General features: G+C 35.9%; 4 protein-coding genes across 4 annotated transcripts in view; 3 read left to right on the top strand and 1 right to left on the bottom strand.

Moving 5' to 3' along the window:
* Positions 1-4,614: 4,614 nt before the first annotated feature.
* LOAG_01929 (hypothetical protein) lies at positions 4,615-5,023 on the bottom strand (the record flags this gene model as incomplete). The annotated part of the gene is made up of 2 exons (XM_003137467.1): positions 4,615-4,715; positions 4,924-5,023. 2 exons carry the CDS (start codon positions 5,021-5,023, stop codon positions 4,615-4,617), a joined length of 201 nt encoding a protein of 66 aa, XP_003137515.1.
* A 3,929-nt stretch (positions 5,024-8,952) lies between these two features.
* Positions 8,953-17,669, top strand: LOAG_01928 (camk/mapkapk/mnk protein kinase). Its single transcript, XM_020445893.1, has 16 exons — positions 8,953-9,108; positions 9,222-9,293; positions 12,191-12,355; positions 12,834-12,912; positions 13,029-13,192; positions 13,437-13,639; positions 13,929-14,085; positions 14,352-14,542; positions 14,694-14,838; positions 15,026-15,150; positions 15,247-15,353; positions 15,433-15,542; positions 15,837-16,183; positions 16,451-16,630; positions 16,797-17,072; positions 17,296-17,669. The coding sequence occupies exons 2-16, from the start codon at positions 9,254-9,256 to the stop codon at positions 17,350-17,352; spliced, it is 2,346 nt and encodes a 781-aa protein (XP_020303697.1). The 5' UTR covers positions 8,953-9,108; positions 9,222-9,253; the 3' UTR covers positions 17,353-17,669.
* A 2,312-nt stretch (positions 17,670-19,981) lies between these two features.
* Positions 19,982-21,519, top strand: LOAG_01927 (hypothetical protein; the record flags this gene model as incomplete). The annotated part of the gene is made up of 4 exons (XM_003137465.1): positions 19,982-20,015; positions 20,076-20,226; positions 20,871-21,036; positions 21,460-21,519. 4 exons carry the CDS (start codon positions 19,982-19,984, stop codon positions 21,517-21,519), a joined length of 411 nt encoding a protein of 136 aa, XP_003137513.1.
* Positions 21,520-23,305: 1,786 nt separating this feature from the next.
* LOAG_17366 (hypothetical protein) overlaps positions 23,306-26,197 on the top strand; it is a 9,123-nt gene continuing 6,231 nt past the window's right edge. Inside the window, exons 1-6 of the mRNA XM_020450027.1 lie at positions 23,306-23,510; positions 23,860-24,005; positions 24,432-24,500; positions 24,863-24,974; positions 25,070-25,186; positions 25,436-25,519. Coding sequence (XP_020306358.1) covers positions 23,929-24,005; positions 24,432-24,500; positions 24,863-24,974; positions 25,070-25,186; positions 25,436-25,519 — 459 coding nt within the window. The 5' untranslated portion in view covers positions 23,306-23,510; positions 23,860-23,928. The remainder of the gene's footprint in view (positions 23,511-23,859; positions 24,006-24,431; positions 24,501-24,862; positions 24,975-25,069; positions 25,187-25,435; positions 25,520-26,197) is intronic.

Here is a 26,197-nt window from a genome sequence, read left to right as displayed (position 1 = left end):
TCGATGAAATGGCGACAATTTATTCCAGTGAAAATTTTAAAAAATCAAAAAGAAACTACTACAAGAACAATTCAACAGGATTACAAGCAAATGATGGAGTGACAACAGCAGGTTGACAAGAAAGAAAAAGAGAAGAAAACAAAACAGAAAGTATAACAGGTTACAAAAACATGATTTAAGGTAAATTTACTCGGTCTAAGCATATCTTTCCGGATTCTGTACGATCTAAACAACAGTTAATCTTGTGAAAAACAGTTCCTTTATCTCTAACAACTCAATAAGAGATAGTAGTATACTCAGTTGTCAACACTGTAAATAGCGACTGTTTGGACTTATACTGGATGGATAATGATCCTCAATGCGCATTCATCTTTCTCCTTCCTGCTGCTTCCAAATAGGTTTTTTATATTGATGATGAGATTCTGTGCCGAATGATTTAAATAAAGCGATCCTCATTGTGATTAACGAGAACCACTTCATTTACTATAAGAGAAATCTCAGAGATGATATTTTTTTTCGTTCAGAGGCCAAGTAGAAAATTTGGCTGTACAAGCCTGGAGTGATTCATGTTTTTTGCTGTTCACTAGAAGAGCAAATTTCTTAATCATTCTTCAGCTGAATCTATTTGTTCTGTTTCCCATTGTTGATCATTAACGTATATCATGTTGATGGTACATATGCAAATCAGAGTGGAAATATCAGCCATAATCACCTTTTATCTTACCTATTTGCTGCATACAGATAAAGACGCCCGATCATCTCTGAACAAATTGTAGTGCTGTTTTCTCGGAAGTTCTGAATATACCATGTCACATCTGGCACTTCCCGATTGTTATCGTGAGCTCATCACAATAAGCTCCTTTTGTAGTCACCAGATAATATAGATAATCTTTGAAAATGATCGTCGGTTGATTTCCAAGCTGAACATCTTTTAAGGGATTCCGAAACTGGTTTGACGTGAAGTGGTAAGGTATGCTTTAAAATCGGTCGTTTAAAATGGATTTCAACGAGGAATTTTTGAAATATGGCCAATCTGAGCAATTTAAGTAGAAACTTGGTGACTGTATTGGGTATCAGAAAAGTTTACAAATTAGCGTAGAGTATAAAAGTACAGTAATAAATCATTTCCGTGCTTTCAACGTTGAGAAATTGTATCTTCCATTCTATTTGGATTGGTATTATTTACTCTAGCATCCGAACAACCATTTCATTTTACTTTCTTTTTGTGATATTTCCATCAGCCATTGCTTTAATTATGAAGCGCGTGCAATTGCAAGGAATGAATTGAAATTAATAAGAGAGCAGATGAAGAAATTACTTCAACTGTTTTCTGCTCTTAGATAAAATCATTTTTCTCTGAACATTTGAGTGATCATGAAATTATTGTTAATATCATAACTTGATGATTGTGGATTCTCAGGTTGACTAAATCAAGCACGAGATTCCAAAAGTTCTGCTTTACAAAGGAAAAATGCAATGGTAGATGTAGTGATGACAAAATCACCGTCTCATAGGCTCATTTTTGATATTTTCCTTGTTATTAACTTAAAAAAAAAAACTTAAAAAGAAAACTTAAAAAAGATGATCCCCAAAAGAGATACCTGTTAACTTATATCCTCAAGCCATAAGTTAAAAATCAAACTTCAAAGTCTGTTTTCTTGACGCTTCCTCATTCTTTTAAGGATTTGTTGTCGATGCTTGAACGATCTTTGGACTCTTCTTTTCAACACAACACCAAATATATCAACTACTTCTTATGCTTAGATTGGTGACAATCAATTCAGACATACTCTCTCGTTCTCCATACACACGAATTAAATTTACAAGTTACATCGGATTCGTTTAGAAACAAATCACAGTTATAAGCGGAAGGGTATTGATCATCACTTGACATTCTTCCGACACTCCAATGGGTAGATACAGTATAACACTGATATCAAGCAAAGACTTCAGCATCAATCGATTGATCCACTTTCAGGACATTCTTGCAAAGATTTCCGAGTTATTACCAAAAAGATCTCTGAGTGCAAATTACATCAAACGCCTTACTCCGGAAATATAACCGTTAACTAATTGATATCATTAGCAAGATGAAGAGATAGGTCGTCTGACCATATGGTTGATTGGTGCTAAATGGCCATGGCCTCCCTTTTGCTTTTCTCTTCTGTCTCTTCCGACGTATATGATTGTTCTTCCCAGTCTTGGTTCCATTTTTTTTAAAATTTATTTTAAAGATAATAAAAATCGCCACTCTAAAGTCATTCCGCCAAAGGTTTAGCAGTCGCGCTTGGACCGTTAACCAATAAATACATTTCATTCCTCCGTAAGTTCAAAAAACCGTTCAGTGATTGTATTCCTGAGTGGAAGTTCGATGTTAACAAATTTTCTTCCACTCAAATTTTAGGAAGAATGGCGTAAAAAGAAGGAATCACATCATCCCTAAACATTTCCTTCTCCGTTCCTCCCAATCCTTTACTGTAAATGTCTACATTACTAGAAAAGAGAAGCTTAGAGGTTATGATTATTCCCGTCATCGTTATATCATATACAGCACATTTGGGAATATGACAGATTCCTCTCTCATTGTTTTCCGTCTTTACAAATACTCAACGAAGCGATCCTTTAACCCTTTCAACAACTGTACATCATTTCAACAAATTATTTAAATTCAAATTTCAGTCACTCTGTCTCACAACTCATCTTTTTTGATAATCGAGACCAATCGTGAAGCTTCAGTGATGGAGAACTATTGAGTAGTTCATGACACAGTTCTCTTGCTTAGTAAATTGATCAAAGAGAAGATCGTCAAACCGTCTATTTGAAACTTTTGAAGTCTTCGACTGGACAATAATTACTTCACCTAATTTATCAAACAACTAAGAGTGACGTAGGCATTTACGTTTGCAAAATGCCACGCGCCAGTAATGTGCCTCAGTAACTTCTTGCATCTCAGCTTGTACTTTGAGATATTACATTGCGGTCTTCGAGACTTATTCAGATTACTTTGTGGAAATGATAGATCTTTTTACTTGGATCTGTATAACTGATGTATAATTACATCCAGCACGACTCACCAAAAACTTATCGAATAATGTTTCGTTATTGGAAATCCTTAGTGCATAGAGATGGGACGAGCTGAACACTATTTAAGATCTTTCGTTTTTTCTTATCACGCATCCTACGTACTAAGTGACTGCTACGTGATTACGTCATGATTTATTTATGACAAAGAATCATCACGCACGATCACTTCAGGTTATGAAATGCAATAATAACACGAAGCGATGTGGTAAACAGAATGGCCGTTCTATCTGACAGCGCTTGATCTTTGATCGAAGTTGAATTCAGCAACGAATCCCTCGTAATTCATTGCAATGGCGATCATTTATAAATGCCTTTGACTGTTAAAAGAGAAGTGGATCGTCCGATCGAGTTCTAGCAACAACTCGGTGATCAGAGACCTTCCCCTCGTGTTTCATTACCTCTCTTGCCAGTCGTCTATTCATCTGTCTCTTCCTCTCCCATCCTGTTCTATCATCCTTTCGTTCTCAAATTTAGAAGTCATCTGGTTGTTTGTTGCAAAGATTTTTTATTCTCTTCATGGTCTGCCTTTCTCCCCTATTGTTTAATTCTCTATTTTCGTTGTCTTTTTCTGTCTGATGTCACCTGAGAAAACACTCAACAATGGGATGTTGTTTACATATTATTTTAATGGACATGAAAGGTCTATCTATCTATCATCGATGCAAAGGCATAGCTGGTGTTATGTCTCTTTCTCCTCTACGCTTCTCTTTTTCTCTCTCGTGGTTGACATTCCCCCACATCTCTATTATCCTTTGTTGAGGAGGTTATTCTGCCGTTGTGGATGACTCTGACTGACTGGCACGATAGCTGTCCGCTCAGTTGTTGGATAGGCAGTAGGTGAAGGAAATGCTTCTGGAAGGTTCTGTACGATGTTGTTGTAAGGTGACGATTGCTTTTCGAATCTCTCAATTCTTTATTCCTTTCCCATCCCTTCTTTGACCTATTTTTTGCACCCTTCCTTTTCTGGGCATATTGGAAATCGTTATTTCTGCATTTGGAACCCATTTTCATTTTATCCGCTTAGTAATTTTCTCATTTTCCGTCTCTAAGATTGCAGTTGAATTTCAAATCCAATTCTGCAAACGTATCATATTTTTGTCACTTGGGAATTTCTCTTATTGGACAACTCTTAGTATTACTGATACCTGTCAGCCACTATAATTTCACTCAAAATGCAAATAATCCATTAGCCTTTACGTCAATTACGAAGTTATTTTTGTTGACTTTTCGATTTCATTACTTTTAATCGCACACAGAGCACTCCTCTCATACGGTGACACCCATAGGGACATATAGGATTCACATCTTTTCATGTGACTGCTGGTGCCCTGGACCCGATCTTCAAATGTTACTACATTTTGAGTTGGTTGCCACTTGGAGAACCTTTCTTATATGTTTTACATCTTGCCTTTTTGCCTTGCATTGCAGGAGGAACAAAGCAACATCCCACATTCATTCCGGGTGTATATATGTATGTGAGTTCGTCAATATTGAAGCCACACTACTGAAGACATTTGCGCTGGGCTGCAGTTACCAGGATGGAGGATCGTCACCTTCCTGAGATTGTGCTCTGTGGCCAATTGGCCGCCGGCTTCCATAAAGAAGAGATCCAAGAAGAATACAGTGACGTCCTGAAACAACACCTCAGCCTTGGTCGTACAGATCACCATCAGTGGTCCATTTTGGCTTCGAATCGGGAAGCATGAAAACACATCATCCGTAACATTGCTCCTTCCTTCGAACACAGAACCAGTCTCGAGGACAAACGACAGTGCAGAAAAACCGTACCTCATCAGTGCCGTCTAAGCAGACCTTCCACAGTGGCTTTTGCATCCTAACTTGTCTGTCCCACATTGACCTTCTTAGCCATTAGCACGTCTGCAGCAAACGTGAGTGTGGCCCTCCACATATCTTCGTTCGCGAAGCACAGCCAGTGCATGGTGCATGCTGATGCGGATCGAATCCGAATTAGCTGGATTAGTTAACCACTATTCGTGTATTATTTTCGTTTTATAAAGACTTGAGAACAGTGTTTGCCTTTTTATGAGATGATAAAATTGCCATTCGAGCTATAAACTGAGATTTCTTATTTGCGACCGTCTATTTAGACTCGAAAATGAGTTATTAATGAATTTACTTTGCGACGTCATGCCTTGTTTTGCAAACGCCAAAAGAAGCTTGCGCGGATGAATTTAACAGAATGTGAAATTCACCTACACTGACAATTCAGTTCTCGCTTAATCGCACTTTGATTTATCTAAAGAAGTAAAATTTAGTAATGGTGAATTCAATCAATTGTAAATAAAGAACTAGGAGATTATACCGAAGCTACTCTTTCCTTTCAAAAATTTTGGAAATTACTTCAGAGTATTGGTACTTCAGATTCATCGTTACCTCAGATTTTGACTTACGTTGTTATCATTGGCTTCCGAAGTGCATTTCATCTTTGTATTACGTATACCACTGGGTATGATAAACCAGCTGGAATAATCATCCAGGTAGATATTTAGCTCATATGGATTCCTTGTACATCACCATTTTTTGCGGAAGCTGACTTATAGACAAAGTGCAGATTTAATCTCTTGTTAAAGGGGATATATTCTGGCAGTTTGTCTGATTTATATTTATTGAAAATGGAGTGTAGTGGAAGTTTATCATTTCATTATCGTATCAGTTTTAGCAGAGGAAATAATATTTTTCGAATACTATATATATCTTCATCGTGATAATTTCCAGTACCATAGTTCGAAAACACCGTATTCGATGATTTCCATTCATTTGTTCGGTCAGAGAATTTCTTTCTTATTCTGAATGTCTCTCTAGATTTCGGACTTTTTATTCCTTTAAGATTACGAAAAGCATACAAAAGGGTATATTAGCTTTATAAACCATTTTTATCGATAGATATGAAAGACTCATGGATAAACAGATCTATTACCTCTTTTGCCCGAGCGCTAACTTTAATATAATTTGGATAGCAAATACCAATAGATTGTATAACAGACTTTTTTAGTGAAATGAGTTACGATTTTTCACTGGGAGGAAAGTAATCGTATGTTGCATGCAGTTGGATTGGGTCCTACTTCATGCCCGTAATTTGATGTATTTTTTCTCTCCTTTCCTGCTCCTTAACATTACAGAAACTTCCCTCATCATCGCTAGTTAAATATTCTGAGAATCTTCCATAATATTTGCACGGATTCACATCTTTTTGGAAAATTTTCGAATTTTCCTTTTCCGTGATATAATCCCTAGAGAAATTTATTACCTAGCTTTCCAGTTTGCGGCAGAGTTCATAATAGCCGTGGATTTCAAACACTGTTTTCAAAATATATGGTTGAATATTGGTTTACACAATATCATAATTTCAATATTTTGTCACTAATATCTTCTTGTCAATTCGAAAGGTTTAATTAGCAAAACAGTATTAATCATAAGATACTGAAGTTGTACACGCTACTTTTTGCATCTCCTTCTACAGATCACTTTTATAGTGTTTTGTTCAATTTCATTTAGAACTTGACGTTTTTGTGAAAATTTGTGTCGTAATCGTTCATTTTGTATTGATGTTTATCGTTGAAAAGTTTTATATGTATTTTATTGCAGAGTTCGGTTAGCGTAGGAAGGAATTCGTGTGCACTAGTCACTACGATTCTATTGACTGAGAAACGCGGCGGTTGGTGAGAGTGAAATTCATCTGGTTGCCAAACAACTCAAACTGAAATAATTTAGCCATATCATCTCGGTACTGTCCAGACGAAATTAACATTACGAGGTTTGCATGGAAATTATGTATCATTATTCAGAGATTTCAAATTTTTTAAATAGTTTTTGCCTTTATTGGTCTCAATTACCTGCAGTGAGGAAACTGAGAAGATGAGGGTCGGCGTCTTTTGGTGAACTTATCCTTGCAGTTTTTCCGTACTTCATAGGATTTCTCAACTGAAGGTTTGCGGAAAAAATATATGCGAATGACTATAAGGTGAAATAATGATGTTTGTTTTGTATGGAAGGCTGAAAAAAAGCGAATGAAGCATTTGGCATGATTTGAAGAAAGTTCTGATTTGCAACATTAACACAGAATTTTTTTAGAATGTAATTTTAAAATAGCTTTTGACTCGGAAGAATTGAATAGTATCGTCTTTCAATGGTGTGTAGAATAGATATGTCATTACAAACTCGAAACAGTTTCTCGCTTGGATAACAAAATAACGTGAATGACAAAGTAAAGGCTCTTTTCATTTATTGGAATTTTCTGATTCCCAGTTTTTGTTCGGGAAGTTTCATTTCCGTTCAGCGCTGAAAGATGAGAAAAAGCAGTGCACTATATCTAGAACCCCTTTTTTGAACACTTGGCAAAGTGTTTCATTAGCGACAACGTTACAGGGCGAGTAAATATTCAGCGTTCAGTGTTCTTGATTTTCGTGTTTTCATTTTGACTACATTGTTGCATCTCATGTGAAACTGTGGGAAATTATGGCCTTTTTAGTTGCCCTTCATGGGTTAAGATTGGGAATTACCTGACTTGCTATCTCGAGAGCGACTGAATAACAACTTTTGAGGATTTTCATAGGCAACTTCAACGAGATCAACTGTAATTTTCGCCCGAACTCTGTGAGGAGGAAGGGGATGAGTTAAAAAGAAATGATTGATTATTTGGAGGAAGAGCAAGAAATGGATGGAAACTTCACATCATGAGCAATTGAAGTTTGAAATGTTTGCCGGTTACTTTCCAACTTTTATTGCTACACATATTTCTGGTAATTTTTGGTCATAAGCTGAGTTTGATTTACCATCCTCTCAGTGGTCTGTATACTGATGAGTAATTCCTTTGCGATGTCGTTGAAATTAGAGAAGCTGTAATAGCGCTGTTTCGTCTTTCCCATTTATAATAAAATATATGTTTTTAATAAGTTTGGTCATTGACATTTCTGAAACATCTTAAATGAATTCAGTTGTTAAAAAATGTGTGAATATAATATACTATATGTAATAGTAAGAAAACTTACTATTGCAGTAATAAGAAAAATTTCTTCTTACCATTGTTTACATAAGAATTAAAACATTCTTTAAATTAACAAAAAGTAAAAAACACATGTACATTGCAGATGCATGCGCTATTTGGCGGGGTGTTATGTGTGTATTGGCTTCAGACAATAAATATAATAGTGCTTGAGAAGGTCTCTACCTTCTATAGAAAATTAATAGTGTATTCCTTTACTTCTTCAATCTACGGATTTAGTTTAACGAAAACAGTTGGGGAATGAAAATTCTTTTTGATTCCTTCCCATGATCTGAACCGAGCAGTGTAAAGATTCAGGAGTTAAGGGATTCCCTGTAAATGTTTCGAACTTTTTATTGTTATGGGAAAAATCTGAATTTAGCTGAATGAAAGCTTACGGACAAAACACATATGCTTGAGCGCATAAGTAAAGAAGTAGAGAAATGAACTCTCCTTTTTACTTTTTGCTCGTGACGTCCAATGAAGTTTTTTTGATAGAGAATAAGAAAACTAATTCAAAAGTTCTACATCGGCAAATCCCTTATCGGAGCGCAAATTAAAGGTACTATTTCTGGTACCAGCGATAATGGCAATAAAACTGGATTAATTATAATCACACCACTGTTGGTAATGATAATAGTGGTGGGGAGACCGTAATGTCTCTTTTTCCGAGATCTTGATAATGCCTTGAACTTTGAAACGAACTTGGCCTTCCTGATACGAACATTCTCAGTCAGTGCATGGTGGAAGCGCGTGTGTTGTCGTAGAGGGCATATTATTAAGGTTCTTTGTTTACATTTTTTTTGTCAAATTTGCAAAAGTCGAAAAACTTCGTTTGAAGAGACTACGGTTTTCAGGTATATAACCTGCTCAATTAGTTTATTCAGTCAAATCGATATCAATTGACAATAACAATTTATTTCCCGGCTGTCTACCTCGCGCATCATTCGTCATATCTGCTCACGCGTTTCACGTCAGGAAACAGTATTTCAATATCACCGCAGAAAAACCGAGCGAAAAAAGTTTGTGTCTTCTAGTTCGTCTGTAGTGCATCTCAAGATCACACAGGCAGCATTTATAATATTTCAGTCCTTGATAAACTTACATTAGATTATTATCCTGGGAAATATTTGAGGGATTTTGGACTGAGGAGCTGCGAACAACGCAATGTTCTATTTCGACGAGGATCATATGGAGAATGGTTTCGGTAAGATAACCTGTTTCGAAATGAAATATGTAACACGTCAGGGAACAGTTGCAGCACTTCTAAATTAATTGCTAGGTGCAATTGATGGGTGTAGTTGTCAGTCACTGTACTTTTCTCTTGCGTGAAGGATATTTAATGGCCTTATCCGTATTAAAATAATCGCTGAAAAGAATCCAAAAATAGTGTGTTTGGATTATTGTTCCATTCCTTCTAGACTCAGTGGTAGGTCAAAGGCAACACTTGGCATTCTATATTATCTCCCATTATTTGCATGTCCATCAGTCATATCCAGCCAGCTTTCGTCTAGATCTGTGCATGACCTCTGAAACTTTTAGTGTAAATAGCGAACTCTCTTCTACCCACATATACACGTATACACATACAGACACATACGTGCACACAGACATACAGATAAAACAAAGTTATCGTCTGAAGCAGTGGAGAGTGAGGAAGACAGTTATTTTTGAGGTGAATGGCAGCTTCATGTAACTCTGCGGGGAAGAGGGGAGAAGGGCGGAACTTCTGTCAGGAATGTCGTACAATTAAGGCAGCAGTTTCAAATGTAACAATCTAAAACAGAGATTATTATTTATAAGAGAAAATGAGACGCAGGTGGACGAAGTTCTGGAGTAGTCGGCCAGTTGAGTGGCGCTGCTGGATTGGTGAGTCATAACTGAATCCATTAGAAAATGCTTTTTGTTTGATCCGGTCAAAAAAATATAAGTGGAAAAAGTGTTCATCTTTGTCAGAATTTTCATGTGGTGTATTAACTGCCCTACCCTACCAGTTTTCGTCTCTTTTCGATTTTTATCGATTCCACGAGATAGTTTTGTTGTGAAAACGTAGTATAGTGAGGTATTTTGTACAAAATATGTGTTGAAATCATTCCCATTCTCTTCAAGCTTTCATGGTGTATGTATTAATTTCGTTTTAATTACGTTTTGATTGCCTAATACGGAGAGTCCACATTTTATCTCATTTTATTTTAAGTTTTGTTCAATTTTAATGTTTTTCATTTTATACCACACCATTCTAATAATTTTTTATATGTTTACAAAGAACCTTCCACGTTCTCGTATGTAAAGTCCTTATGGTGGAAAGTAGCTGAACGTTTTTGGAACTTCTGTTTCTCAAAGAAGCGAAAACATTTTGTGTTTCATTGCCAGAAAGTAAATGTAGCGCTCTTTATGTTGATATCTGCAGCTTCCTATTACATTCACCATTCTTCTACCACCGCTATAGAAAAAATGTTTCACATAAAATCGGTCTTAAGGTTCAACGGAGCAATTTTCAGTGAAACTAGTTTAAGTTTTGGCTGTTAAAAAGCACATTGAAAAGCAGATCTAAACTGTTTATTGACCTTCAGCGTTCAGGTAGATACTCAAAACATTTAAAAGATGGGTTAATTGGCTCTGTGATAGAGTATTATTTGAATTTTCTCAATCTTTCAGGTTACAAGGTAGGATTTTATAGTTCCTGATCTTCGAATCTTATTTTTAATTTACATAATGGTCAAAAGAATATTCTAATAAAATGAGTTTATATGGTAACTTTCATTTAGGACTGTCTCATTACGCAATTAAAATTCGACAATTTGGTTTTTTTTTTTTTTATTTCTGAAATCTGAAGAACTACGTATATTGTTCTCTTGTCCTCACACACTGATTACGCTTGGGGCAAAATTTATTGAAAAAAATGTGACTGTATTGCATTACACGGAATATCAGATTGTGTATGTGCTCGACGTACAACTGTGTTAAGGGGTGATAAAATGAAATTTTGAGTTTAAAAGTTTAGTTGAATTGAAATTAAAGGACGTGCTGTGCGTAACACATGTAAAGGTTGTGTGGCGATTCTGAAACTGGATCAGTTGGAACCGGTTGTGAGAATCATGAGTGAAATTAATACTGTTGCTGCAATAGTATTTGCACTAGGAGAAGTACTAGAATACGATTTATTCCATCAGCAGTACTTTTTTGTATCTTCATCTCCTAAATGATCTGCATTAGCTCACTTCTGTTTGTATTTCCGCTGTTTGGTTTTGTTTTTGTGAGGCTCGAATGAAATATTTCATCCTAAGTTTTAAATAGTTTTACTTAAAAATGTTCATAGTGATTTAATTTGAAATTTTTGCGTTCTCTTCATTTAAATCCAGCAATCATAGAATTATTTATGGAAAATACTCTTGGGTGTGGACAAAGAAGGGGATGTTGTGATAACGAAATTTTAAGCTAGTTATCGTTTGTAGTGTTTATGATGTTAGTGTCGATTAAGTCCAGATGTACGTCTATGGTTGTAATGAAACACCAGCTACAGAGTGTTGCACGTTTGTTTTCCATTCCTGTTTTAAAGTTTCTCTTAGATTTTTATTGATTTGTCGAAGCAATTTTTGCATCAGTAGTTACGGGGTGTGAGTTTTTAATATGAACGTAAAAAAGTAGAAGGATAAAATTAGGAAATGGGAGTAGCTAACTTTGGATGCGTTTTTAACAGCAGTTCGTAGCGTGTTTTGAGGAAAACTGAGAAAGAAGCAATGGAGAATCGGATAATGGTTTTGGATTAAATTTTTAAATAAGGTAGATAATGGAAGATCTATTTGTCAACAGTATGGCTGAGAATTTTCCGCTTTCGGTGTTTTTACATCTCAAAGTTATTGGAATTAAACTTGCCTTGTTATAAGACAACACTTGGTTTGTTTAGTTCACTTAAGACGATGAGAAATGATTTTTTTTAACACAATATCGTCACATGGTTTCTCCTAAAATGATGAAACTGCGAAAAAAATTCGAAGTTTGAAACTTTTCTCTAGCGACAAACATGTTTTAGCAGTTCAGATTACAGTCGTTACTGTTTTGGCATATTTGCTCGTCAGTTTTTATGAATTTTTCCTTATCCAGACGCTCCGTTAGCATCTGACAACGAGGACGAGCAACGGGTGAACGAAGCACTCCATCGGCAAAATCCGCGGCGGCAAGAGCAAGTTGAAGGTGCGGGTGAGGCGCGGGAATCAATTGACGGACAGCCACAAAACAACAAAGAGTGGCAACGAGCAAAAAATTCTGGTAAGGTAACCACGAGTTAAAGAGAGAGAGCTATGTGTTTGCATCAAAAGAATTCTGTTTGAAAAGATTTTCCTCACTGCATTCAATAAATTGAGATCTTTTAGTAACCGGAATGCAGTTATGTTTAATAAATTGAAAGCACTTGAATTCGTCATATTGTCTTGTTCCATATATAGAATAAACGGGGAATTTGATGTTTTTTTGATATTAGAAAGTATTTAATGCAAAACATGAGATTTAGTGATACGTTTTTGTTGGGTGAGAAAACTGACCTCTGTGTTCATGGAATGGAATTGAAGTATATTGGCAAAGGTTTACCCAGTCCTTCATGAGTCATGGTGTATTATGGACATGTCGTCGCAGCATTTGTAATATAACCTTGAAAGGATTCTTTTTGTAAGAAAGAGAAAGAGGGAATTAAGGTGTAGCGAATATAAACTTCAACATTGCAGCTATTGATCGAAACCTTCTTTTTCAGGTTCTACGACATCATCCACAGGGAGCTATGGAGGTGGTCGTTGTTCTTCGGAGACAACGACAGGAAGTTCGCCTCGCGAGTAATTTCTAAATTTTTTCTTTCTAATGCAAAACCATAATAATAACAGAAGGAACATGTTTGTGTAATTTATTTTAGTAGACGAGTACAGTTTTCATCTTTACAAATTTCTTTTAGCTTTATTTCGGGACATCCTGTAGAGGGTGAATTTGATGGTCTAAATAATGGAGAGTCAGAATCCGAAGAACAGCCTGCCGAACTCGTTCCATTAGGCATGCGTACCTATAGTTTATCCGGTTGCAAAGCACGTTATCGTAAAAAGGCTCGAAGTCACTTTGCAGGTTTTTTTATATTTAATTCTTAAAATTTTCATGTTTCTTTTACATGTTGCAAAATAATACGGATTGCAGTAATAGTCTTCCAGTCGAAAAGACTTTAAATATATTTAAAATCAAAGGTCAATTTAACCTTGATATGGATCAACAATGTTTCGCATTCGGTTCCCATTTAAAGAAAAAAAGATTTACGAGAGTCCCTGTAGATGTTTGATGTGATCCGGATATTCAAAATCAGGAATAATTTTAGATTTCTACAAACTAATGGATGATCATCTTGGGTCAGGAGCATATGCAAGTGTTAAAACGGGTATCTCACTCGCAACTGGTAAAGAATTCGCTATTAAACTGATTGATAAACATAAAGCGGGTCATACGCGCTCACGCGTTATGCATGAAGTTGAAACATTTAATCTATGCAAAAATCATCCGAATATTGTACAGCTGCATGAGGTACCGTAATTTTATGGTTGTTATTGTCGTATGAACTAAACTGCTTTTATGAAATTTAATGAATCCGAAAATGCAAAAACAATAAGACAAGGAAGGGTAATTGTCATTTGAAGTGTTTTATACTCTACTTAGAGTTACATTTGAACATGCCAATTTTTTCGGTATAGCGGTGTTACTTGTGCGTTTTGCTAGTTAATTTCATCAAAAATCCCTTCAGATAACCCAGTTCTACACATAACCCAATTTCGATGCCCATCTGTTCAAAGTCTATAAAATGAATCATTTTAAGTGGTTCGAAGACCATGACCGATTTTATTTGGTGTTCGAGAAAATGCGCGGTGGTCCTCTGCTTGATCATATCCAACGCAAGAAATTTTTTACGGAACAAGAAGCAAGCAAAGTAACAGAAGACATTGCCACTGCGCTGAAATTTTTACATGACCGGGGTAGATTTTTCAGCTTCAATTTAATCTGAGCATCGAGTAATGGTTCTAAAATTTTGTTTGTAGGGTTTATTAAATTCTCTGTTGACATGAAGGCAAGTTGTGCATATGGCAATAAAGATTGTGAAAAACTTTTATATATTTATCTTAAATCTTAAATTAGAGCTTTTGGAGAAATGGTGGTTAAGTTCTCGCTTTACAATTCTCGATTTCCATTCCTGATGTCTAATTAAAATTTGGTCCTGATTAAAATTTGCTTCTAATTTTAGGAATTGCACATCGCGATGTGAAGCCAGAAAATGTGCTATGTTCAGATATTGATCGCGTAAGCCCAGTGAAAATATGTGATCTCGATCTTGCAAGCAAGGCTAGTCCTCCATCTTCACCGCGACTAACCAGTGTCAACAGTGAGCCAGATTTAGCAAGCCCTGTGGGAAGTGCAGAATTTATGGCTCCTGAGGTTTGCTTAATTTTTACTGAAATTAATGGAAGGTAACACTATGAAAATCTCAAGAGCTTTTGTTATCACTAAGTTAGCTGTTTAATGGTAACCCTACTTGTCACAGTACTTTTAACTTCTGGAAGTAGGAAAATTGGTATTGTGGTTTTAGGTAGTAGATGCTTTCGTTGGCGATGCACTCAAATATGATAAGCGTTGTGATATGTGGTCACTTGGTGTTATTGTTTACATCATGATATGTGGTTATCCGCCATTTTACGGTGAATGCTGGCGTGAAAACTGTGGATGGGATCAGGGTTGGTTTTATGCGGATTATTCGAATTTTATTCCAAATTTTCTATGATTCCAGTAGCATATTGGAAAACCATAATTTTCGTTTAAATTCATTAAAATGAAAGTTTAGTATGCACCGAAAAAGTTCTCAAAATTTCAATCGATTTCGCGGTTATAACCAATCACATGTGACGTTATAGCTTATTTCAGGCTTATCATGTAACGACTGCCAGGAAAGTTTGTTCAAACGCATTCAACGGGGGCAGTTTGATTTTCCGGCCCCTGAATGGGAAAACGTAAGTGAGGAAGCGAAGGATCTCATTTGCCATCTGCTGGTAGACTTTCTTTGGATAAGATTAACCATTTTGATTATTAAATAATTCAGTCGGAATTTCCTACTTTAAAGTTTTTAGTTATTTCTTTTTATTTAGGTTAAGAATGTGCGTCAGCGTTTCACTGCTGATGAAGTATTAAAGCACCCGTGGGTGAAAAATGGCGCACCAGAGACCAAACTACAAACTCCGGGGAATTTATTCCGGTCTGTTTTTGTTTTCGAATTCCCAAAATTCCTTGAATGGTTGAATTCCTTCTACGCAAACTAGAGATGTTTGTTTCAGTAATGATAGTACTCGTGATGTTCATCAGATGCAGGAGCACTTCAATGTGATGAATCGTATTGTTGCAGCGCGATTAAGTGCTCGGATGGAGCAAAGTGAACATGATTCTGGTAATTTTTTACTATCAATTGGTTGTGGTTGTTTTGAGTGCAGTAAAAATCAGATGTAAGAAATCAGGATGCTTGCGACTGATGATTTTTACCCGTTCCCTTCCAAGATCATACCGATGTATTCCAATGGCGGCTCAAGTACCAACTTGTTTAAATTGAATTTTGGACTCAAATGTACAATTTCATTGTTTTAAAATACTAGTCGTATGTTTATTAAGCTATAAGCTACGTTTATCTTGTTCGTATTAGTAACGTACATTCTTGAAGAACTGACGTGGCTGTTTAATGTTACAGATGAATCAGTCGATGAACGACCAATCTTAAGACGATCACCAGAGTATAAAATATTCGAAGATATTACGGCAGATAAAATTCTGACGAAACCAGTAGAGTCGAAGCAACCATACAATGTTGTTACGACGAAGGTTGAAGCAACGTTCCGAGAGCAGTCATCGAAGCCAAATAGTAATGTATCAAAAACAGCGAGAAAGAATCCTGCGAAACAGAAAAATATCAAAAAATTAGTGATTCGTAAAGCTCCAAGTCATGGACATAGTGTTGTACAGTGTGGCGCTCCAGCGATGCCTTTCATGAATGGAACCAACAACAGTGGCAATCCGTATCCTTTACACTTTTCGAAGGTATATTTATTTATTACTGATAGCTCGATCTTCTTGTCATAAAAGCTGAGAGATTCTGGCAAAATGATGACAATCTGGCAATTACGTTTCAAATTTTAAAATGATCTTGGTAACTACCTATCTGCGCAGTTTTGGTTCTAGAATTTGATTTGTCTGGAGCTTGTTGCTTTCTTCTTTCATTCTAGCTGGCGTTATTTTTTTAATGTATAGATGTAGTTGAGAGTAAGACAAAGGTAATTAGGCTTGGAGTTTCAAAAAATCTTTCAGATATCACTGCCTTCTCCATTACGGTATACAGATGGCATACCGTTATTACAAACTCCCCATGTTGTACCGCCATCACCTTTCCAACCGCCGGGTCAAATTGTCAGCATGAATGGAATGATTTTGTATCCACGCATGCTCCCACAACCTATTTGTCCACAACAGTTGTCACCGCAGCAAATGGTAAGGCTTCCCTACCTATGTTATCTGAGTTAGTTTATTAAATTTAAGCTCGAAATTATTACTCATCCTAAATAGTGTGAGCTGAACTCAAACTTCGTAGGTAGTTAGCTATTCTCATTTCTTTGCTTTTTTGTATAAATTCAGACTTCTAAAAATAATTTTCCAGTTTCATGTCGTTTCTCCATCATATGTTGCCAGTGCCGCTGTTCGTATGATACCCTATCAGACGACTTATGGCAATAATATCTTTCATGAGGCAGATAGAAGACGAGAGCTGCAGTGTAACGGGATGTTGACAAGAGCTCAGCTACAGCAGTCAGTGGGTGGGCAAGTTCGACGAACAGTGGTAACTGTACGTTCTGCTGCAAATCTCTCTAGACCGTCGTTCGGCGATAATCAGTGCGAACAGCTAGAAACTTGCCAGAGTGCTATGGTCAAGCAGGTACATTTTTAAACTTAGGAAGTGGAAATAATTTGGGGGTAATTGCTGTTTAGACTAATGAGATGACGAAATGGAGTAGTCATTTCCAACAACTCGAGAATGGAAGTGTTCAAAACAGTTGAATTGAAGTGAATTCTAATTTGATTTGAGGGATTTGGAATTTACAGCTGCCGTATTATGTCGAAATTTTCAGTATGTATTGTCGTATAATCAATTTTTTTAGGATTCGAAAACGGACTTACGTCAGTGTCAGACACGTGAAACTCAGGTAAACGTCTAGTAGAGTGATCGTGGGAATTACTCAGTGTCGGCTCACAGAACTAGTTCTCCAACTCATTTTAAATAGTTTTTTTTTGAAAGTTGGTGTAGTTGTCACTGACAACGAAATCACAACCGGGAAATCGCAAGTTAGGCCTTTGAAATGTCATACCATCGTTGCATCAGAAAAACCAGCATTAGATTGAGATGAAGGTATTTAAGCTAAAGCTGGAGGAAGTATTCGTTCCATTTGCATTGCTTGCTGTTCATTCTGCAGTTTTATTATTTGTATATTTATTATTTTTTCTGGAATTACTAGGTTTGATTTTGGTTCATTTCATTTTGACTTTGTTTTTATAAGTATTTGATCCTTTTAAAATTCAATTCAAATTCACTTATCGTGTCTTTATTATCAGAAAAACTAAGAATTGTGGAAATAAAAACTAAAGAGAGATTGTAGCGGAGAGAATTACGTGAGTCTAGAACAGATTTTTTTTCAATTTTTATGGAATAGCCTTGATTTATTGGCCTTTTTTGTTATAAAATTCTTTATGCTCTCTTCTAGTAGACGAAGTGATATTGAATGATATATTTTATGCATATCTTCTGGTTTTAAAATTGGATGTGTAAGAACCAATTTTCTTATCAACTGTTGGAATGTTACAGAATTGTTAATTCATCGTTAATATTCACCTTGAACGAAGTCATTCTGAAATCGTTGTTGTAGTTAACATCCATTATTATTGCCTTAAAAAAAGTGGCTTTGATATGGCTGATTCGACTGATCTGTTTCCGTTTACCGATAGATTCCCTTTCCTCTTTCGCTTTTCCTTCATCCTTTATATTGACGATTGGTTTCGAATGAATAAATAAATGATTTCGACTGTTCATGACTATTCTTTGAATTGTTTAGGATGAAAAGTAATTGAGTTCTAATTTGCTTATGATGCTACGGATTATTTTTTCTAATCACATTTTTTCCTAATTTTATTTTTTTCCCTTCTTCCTACCACAAAAATTTCTACGGGAACAACAATTTTCTCCTCGAAAAATCAAACCATTTTAGTTTTATTGATTCAGAGAGGCGGCCGAAATTTGTAAAATCAGAGTTTTTCGAAACATTTGGTGCAAACCACTTTTTCTTTGAAATGTTTCCTTTGAAATGTTAGTAATCTTACGTTCTTGTTTACACGTCTTGGTAGAATACTTGACTTGAGGGCAACTTGAGATTCAAACTTGCTTGTACATATTGTTATATTTTTGTTATTTGATTACTGTTAGTGTACATAAACCCAGGCGGTGTTATGTAATTAAGCGTCATTATGTAAATAGATTAAAAGTTATGTTTTCATGAAACATTTGGAACGTTTGATGGTTAATTGTATATTTTTCATCCAAAACACTGTCAATGCTGTTTTTTATATTCGTTATTTTTCAAGTAATTTTCTTTTTGTTAACAGTGATGATTCATGAGAGGGATGATTATGGGAAATACTTCCTGAAAAAAGCAAATTTTCCGATATGTTAATGAATATTTTCAATTACAGATGCGGTCCTTCTACAAGGTCCTTTAGTCTCTCTCTTTGACATCAAGGCTTGGTGAACATAGCCACCTCCAATCAGTCAATACTTTGTTTTTATTTGATAAGTATTTTTGTTTGGTGAGATGTCCTTTTTAGGTGCTTTAATTTGGTCTATTATGGGTTTATTTGAAGCTATTCAGTTTGTGATTTTTCTGTATCCTGCATTGAAATTTAAGTGGCCATACCATGGGCTTGTTTTGATTTTTTTTTTTTGATTTTTGTTATGGGCATTCCGCACAATTTTGAATAATCCAGCTTATCTATTTGTATTTACAAGGAAGGGAAAAATAATGTCCATGGTAAAACAGCATATTTCCGACCTTTCTATTTGTGGATTTTAGTAAAACAGCATATTTCCGACTTTTCTATTTGTGGATTTTACGACAGCTTTTTCTAATCTGTGTTCTTTTGATTCCGGTCTTCATGATTTAAAACTTGTATTCTGTTATATATTTATTTACAACTATTGGCACAGCGTATTTAATTGATTTATTTTCTTTAGGTTGTTAGTTTGTTTCATTTTTTGATTTATCTCGTATATATTATTTTATGAATGGATTTCATTTTTTGGTGTTCTGTATCCTAAATTTATATGTGTTTCGAGAATTAAAATTATATTCTGCTAAAGCCTTGATGATTAATGAAGAGGAACTTGAAAATCTCATCAGTTCATCCACGCAATCATGCTAATTCTTGCTTGCAGCACATTATGTATTCTCCCTATTGGATCCATTGGTTATTGATAAAGGTAGTCATAATGAGATAGGGACTGTAACGGTTTCTACGTTCCTAGTTGTGGTGGGACGTTCCCGCTGCCATTGTACACTTCTCAACATTTTTGTTATTCATATTTGGTAATTTCTATGTATGAGGCACATTTTTAGTGCGGATCACCCTTTGTTTGGAAATACCCTAAAAGTGATTGTCTGGCAGCCTTTTTTAACGGGGAAACAGGGATATATAAAATCTTTCTGATTTCGAGCTCAGGTTAATGCGGCTCGGAAAATTTCGAAAGCTTCCTGAAGCCATTTGTGGCTAGTGTTGATGTATTCCAGATTTGGGCTAGGTATGTCGCGGAAGGTCGCTTTGCTTGCCAACGAAAGTTAGTGGAAAAGTTGGGAGTAAGATCTTTGGATCTTTGGAAATAGATCTGAAAAAATAGATCTCATTAGGAATGCGAGAAGCGATTTTAACCTGAGTTCAACGCCTGACTATACTGCTATTAATCAAGAAGCCGGCTTGATCAGTCTGAACAATTTTAAAAGCTTCAAGGCAAATCGATGGATTGGTGGTTTAGTGGTTCCGAACAAATCGTAGGTATGTAGGTCCGTAAGGAAGAGATAATTTCCTCATTTTGCATACTGCCCTAAGAATTTTTGTATGAGCGGAAATACATCGTGGAATCCGACGTGCACATCTCATTTTTAATCTCTCACCTTGATCCTTGGCAGAACTTTTTTCGAACTTCATGATTAACTCATGATTTTGTGCATTCTGTTCAACATATTTGTAATTCAACCTACTAGATTGGGGAAACCTCACTAGACAATTTAATGCACCCACTGCTCACATATGTTAGAATTGTATCTGAAGCAATCAGAAGTATGAAATCAAACACGGGAAATATATGGCATATAGTTAACTGAAATAATCAACATCGTTTTTCGAGTTCGCCTGTTCAAATTATCTAAAAATTCTGTTGAAATTTTCACAAATACCAATTGAAACTGACTACAGAATTATTATTCGTTTTGCAGTCCACTTCAACAATTTCTCTCACTTTTGCACCTTTATCAACATCGATGAACAATCTTCAGCTCTCCTTAATCATTATTGTCTACAGTCGGGTGGAGAAACAACATTACCTTAGTAAATGATTCCATGAATTATTAGGAACCTTCCAGTCATTGGCACAGCATATCTATCAGCATATGACATACATCTCCTAGCTATTAAGGGACTTCATTCAATCTGCCAGAGTTGAAGAACCATCTGTTCCTGGATCAAGAACAAACAATGATGTCATCTATGGCTCTGTACATGTTGTCACATGCATTCCGATGAGAAAAATTGGTCCGAAAAATAGAATGGATTTCGTTGATAAGGTTACAAGCCAAGATATGGTAAGGATAGCCAGTTGTGGGAATGGGATGCATACTAACCATTCACTTCACTTTACTGGCCAAATTCAATTCCTGCAGCCAGCATCCCATTCTCGTTAACTCCCTGAATATGGTGTGTGTGTGTCCGTGGAGAGAGAGGGAAAGGGAGAGACAGTCCTTTCTTTGCTTTCTGGTCTTAACAGAATCTGAAATTTTAAGATAAACTGATCAAGGTGTAAGTAAATAAATAACTCAGAAAATATAAACATTTGCGATTTGTAATGATCTTTGAGCGCTACCCGGCACTACACTTCGTCGCTTTTCCGATAGTTATATTCTGAAAGAGAGAGGGAGACAGAGAAAGAGAGAAGGAGACAAAGAGAAGAAGGTGAAACAGAACAGGGAGAGGTACCTTAAAGTATTGATTGTTTTTCAACGTTGCAGCAGCAGCAGCAGCAGCAGCAACATTTCAATGTCGTTTTGGAAGAAAATAGGATGCATTAAAGGGCTTGGCAATGGGAAGCAATCCGTCGTCCATGTGGGAACACTATCAGTACAAATGCTGCTGCTAACCCCCTAACCTTTATCCGTACTGTTATCCTTTTTGCCCACTTTTTAACCTATCCTTTGTCCATTGATTGTCTCGTTACCCGAACTTTTTCCGAGGATATTGTTATTTGCTTGCTGATGATGACACTCTGTCCATTTTCTTCAAGCACTTTACAGTCCTATTTTTGGATATATTCTGTTACTGGTAGCCAAGTACCATTGGCTGAACTGTTTCACCTTACCCTTGCTATGGTCAACTGCTTCTCCCTCACTTTACGTTTACCCTTGCATTTAATAAAACAGTAATGCAATTAAGATCTGTTGAAGTAAGTGTAAGTACGATTTTTGGGAATAAATCCATTGGTGTATCTCCGTCAAAGCAGTTTACAATTTTGCGGTATAAAACAAATGAAACAAATTGCTGGATTATTGGGCACACTAAAAACTTTAATAGTTTCATTAAATTCAATCGCTTTTTGTTTTCAGCACCGGAAGGAGTAAGCGGAAACTGCCACACAATTTACAATAATCATTGTTTCGGTGCATAAAACTCACCAATCCTGTATTGCTATGTTGTAACTCTACTTACGTTCTACTCATTTGACTCTTATTTGCTCATAGCCAGCCAGTTATACTATTTTACTTTCCAGCAAATTGTGGCATTCGGGATTGGTGACAGTGTGGTACGAGGGATATGCGGGATAGGTCGATTAGATAAAGTTCAATTTGTTAGAAGAGAGTCATGGAGATATGTATGCTAAACGATAACCAGGCATGCAGTAAAGAAATACCAATCACTCCTGAATTTTCAGTATATCAATTTGCTTTCACTAAAAATGTTCCATTTCGACTCATAATTTCCAAAGATCAAAAAACTCCCTTAATGAATTAATTTCTTCATTTAACAATGAATTGAATCGGTTTTGCAACTACTCTAACTTTTTTTCCTTTACTTTAAAATTCTTCACAATGCGGAAATTTTGAATTTTTTGATTTTTCTGCTAATTCTCTGGATTTTAATAAATAGAGACTGTTGTTAGCGCTGTCCTAAAACGCTCGTCCCAATGTCCTCGAATTCAGGCCTAGCAAGACATAAGTAAATTGCAACGGCATTAATCTAAAATTAAGTAGGAAATGTCGCGTTAACTTTAAAGCTATACATCTTGGCTGATGGGGAAAGGTATCTCCTACATTTACATCCATACAGATTGAAAAGATGCGCAATTTGATACCTGTCACCGCTACTTGACGATGAAAATGATCTCTGCTCAAGTCAGCGCTCATCGTATACAGTTGCATCAACCTACGTAGTTAGGTTACTGGGAAAAAGTTTGTTGTGCTTGCTGCAGCACTTTCCATTCTGCTTGATTAGTTTACATCGAATCAACTGATAACGAAGAAATTAGTGTAGTTGAAATTAGTGTAAAGTTGAATGAATGAAGGCTGGGATGAGAAATGATGAAGTTTGAGGTGTGAAATGAGCTCAAACTCTTCTAATAACATGTGATGTCATTTGGGATTACTGCTGATAATATTTATTTTATGTATCATCAAAGACGAAGAAGATGATGATCGGAAGGTCTCCAAAAATAATCAGGATCAATGGAAGATCAATGGGATTGGTTCATTTTGAAAGTGAAGAGCTTTCGGACGAATTACTGTTATATTCCCGTAGTTGATGCGTCATTTCGTCCTTTTTTTTCCATTTATAAAATTAAATGTTTTGTTAAGAAAAAATTCATTTCAGACTAACAGCATTTTATTTGTTGTGCACTTGATGGAAAGAAGAAAAAAACAAGAACAATAACGTGGGCGCTTGCGTTGGTGATGCGCCGCCGCCACTTGGCGTTTCCTTTATTGACGTAATTTTGCACATTTTTCACTCGTACTTTTTTTTGTCATTGTTGTGTCAATCGATTCAACAGCATTCAACATCATTTCTGCCAGTACGTTATTTATTATTTTGCCTTTTTATCGTTTTTCAAATTATTACGTAGTATCTTTCACATGACGCTCAAACAGCTTGTCTCGTGATGTCTACAAATTTGCTGAAGGATTTAATATTGATATTTTTGAAACGCGATCATACATTTGGAGACAGAAGCGCAGGATTGACAAATTGTTTGGCCTTAAATTTATAGATGTAGAATTGTTTGTTTTAATTTTACGGAAAGTCCAGTTACTTTTGTTGAAATTTACACTGTTTGTAAAGAAATTTGATTCACAAACAAAGTTTGTATTGGGGAAGAATGTAAAGTTGCAAAAAGGTTTTATGAAGACTGAGGTCTTTTTTAGCGAAAAGGGATTTTATCGCACTGCTTTTGGGGAAAATTTCCTACTGTTCCGTTAAAGAACTATGTAAAAATGACGATTTATCAGTTGCGTCGTTTACATGTCAGTCAAAGTCCGCAGTCATTGTTACCAGATGATACGGTCCTCTTGTAAGTCTTGATTTTATTACATCTGTATTCAAAATCGTTATTGGTTTTAATCTAGAATCTATCACTCTTATCGCTTCATTCTTTAACGAAACAGAATGAAACACGGAATCATAACATAAGATCTATGGCTCCAAGATGGTTTGACCTTAGCTCAGATTTCGGTTGCAGTGAAGTTGAGAATTTGATGTAAGCATGAGAGATTTCACCTTTCTTCATTCTATTGATGATATTGAGACGGAAGAGAAATATGACACTAAATCACTGTAAGTTATTAATAGTACTTATTCGTTCTGATATACATGTCTTATTTCATTAAAGATTTTCTTGTAATGTTTTTATTCATTCAAAAAATACATGTTGGTCAGCTTGTTACTACTTTATTGTTCCAATTTTTTTTTTACCAGGTGTTTATATTAAACTTTCCAGGTACCAAACAACAAAAATTGGGAGGAATCCTGACTTAGTCGACGTTGTCCTAATTTCACAAGTGCACAGGTATCCAAACACCCAGAGATTTTTTCGAAAAATATTTTCTTCGAACTTCGAAAAAAATTATTGAGCTTAGCTTAATTGAGGGGTCACTCTTAAAGACATAAGAGTCAGTTTTAGTTTCAGTTTCAATTTTATCAGTTTTGAGCAACTTCATTTACTACAGAATTATGTTTCACTTTCCGATCCCAATGGTCGACATATATCCGTGAAGTAAAAGTATTGTTGTTAGATGTTATTCATATCTCAATCTTTTAAAATGAATTAGTTAACTAGAACGCTTTGTTGCTGGTATTGCGATAGATTTTATAGTGGTGCGATGGAGCATTTGCTTTCAGTTTTTATTTGATGCATTAATATGTTTTCAGTAATATGATCTCAAGAGAACACACAACAATATTTGTAAAAGCAAAACGTGATCGATACGCATGTTTCATAAAAGATCATTCCCTCAATGGTACTTATGTTAACGACTTCAGGGTTAGCGATTTTTATAGCTATGGTGATTTCTTGGTAATACTTCGTAATTTTGATCGGTTCATGTCACTTCGTTTGCCCATTCCAAAAATTTTCAGGTAGCAGGTGAAGCTGAGCTGCAACAGGGTGATGTGATCAAATTTGGACATGTAAATGGTGCAGCTATTAAGCCTGGTTGCTATGGACCGCAAACCTCAGCCGAATTTACATTCGTTGTATGTTTATTCTTTTTTAATTTCAACGAATAAGGGATAATTGCGTTGTTTCTTGTCAAGAAATTAATGACTTGAAAATGAGATAAGGCTGTCAAATGTCATCTTCTCGAAGTATTACAGTAAATTGGAAATAATAGGGTGTGATTTTTCGGTGCTGAATTCTCATAACTTTCTCTCAGAAATTTTTTGTATGTGGAAATAAATGTCGTGCTCAGTGTTTTCTTATGAATGTCTTTTTACTAATTTCAGTTTGAAGAAGCACCAGCTCATCGTTTGAGTGATCGTAGACGTCCTATAACAATTATGGGCAATGCACGGCAGGATTTGTCCCAGGTAAGCATTACCATTTATTTATTTTCCATCTTATTTTTAAAACATATCTGGAAAAGGAGCATAGGAGGAGAGCAGAAATTTTCAGCGGATTTTCCTATACCTGTTTTAGATTTTCGTTGGAATACCTTTCGGAACCGACTTTAGTTTTTCTTGAAAAGTTAATTACAGATACGTTTCAAGTTTTACTGTTTAATTATAACTTTTAAAGTTATGATCCACTCTTCTTCTCTCCTCCTCAAGAAATTCATGCTGAAATACTTCACGTTGACTTCGAGACAAGCAGGACGGATTACCGGCGATCTGCTAAATTAATAGATTGGCTTAAAAGATGTAAATAGATGGTTCCTTGTCGAAGATCAGGTCATAGATAAATGCATAAAATTCACCGGAAGGTGTACTAAGGAGTTTTTCTAATTGTTATGTCTGTGAACAGTATTTCATATCTAAATTTTCTATATTTACCTTTTCTGGTAGCATCTTCATTATAGATGTTTGTCGGTGATGGGAAGAATTTGCATACGACATCTCGGTTACCTTTGGCTAACCCATCAATTGAACTTGCCACTTCATGGCAGAATCCGGTTGCTGCTGGCGCCGCAGCAGCCCCGTTCTATAATTTACAGAGGTTTCCCGGTTATTATCTAAGCGGCCTTCCCTCAACTCAGTTCTGCATATCTG

The sequence above is a fragment of the Loa loa genome, assembly GCF_000183805.2.
Source record: "Loa loa unplaced genomic scaffold supercont3.66, whole genome shotgun sequence".
Classification (NCBI taxonomy): Eukaryota; Metazoa; Nematoda; class Chromadorea; order Rhabditida; family Onchocercidae; genus Loa; species Loa loa.
Note: the sequence above shows the minus strand (reverse complement) of the source record. Positions and strands in the feature narration are given on the sequence as shown.

What these genes read in the sequence shown, in the direction of transcription:
- LOAG_01928 (XM_020445893.1), top strand. Translation starts at nt 9,254, where the DNA reads ATGTTCTATTTCGACGAGGATCATATGGAGAATGGTTTCG. An exon ending in ATCTCATTTGCCATCTGCTG is followed by an intron (nt 15,151 to 15,246) that starts GTAGACTTTCTT and finishes CTTTTTATTTAG; the next exon opens with GTTAAGAATGTGCGTCAGCG. An exon ending in AGAGTGCTATGGTCAAGCAG is followed by an intron (nt 17,073 to 17,295) that starts GTACATTTTTAA and finishes CAATTTTTTTAG; the next exon opens with GATTCGAAAACGGACTTACG.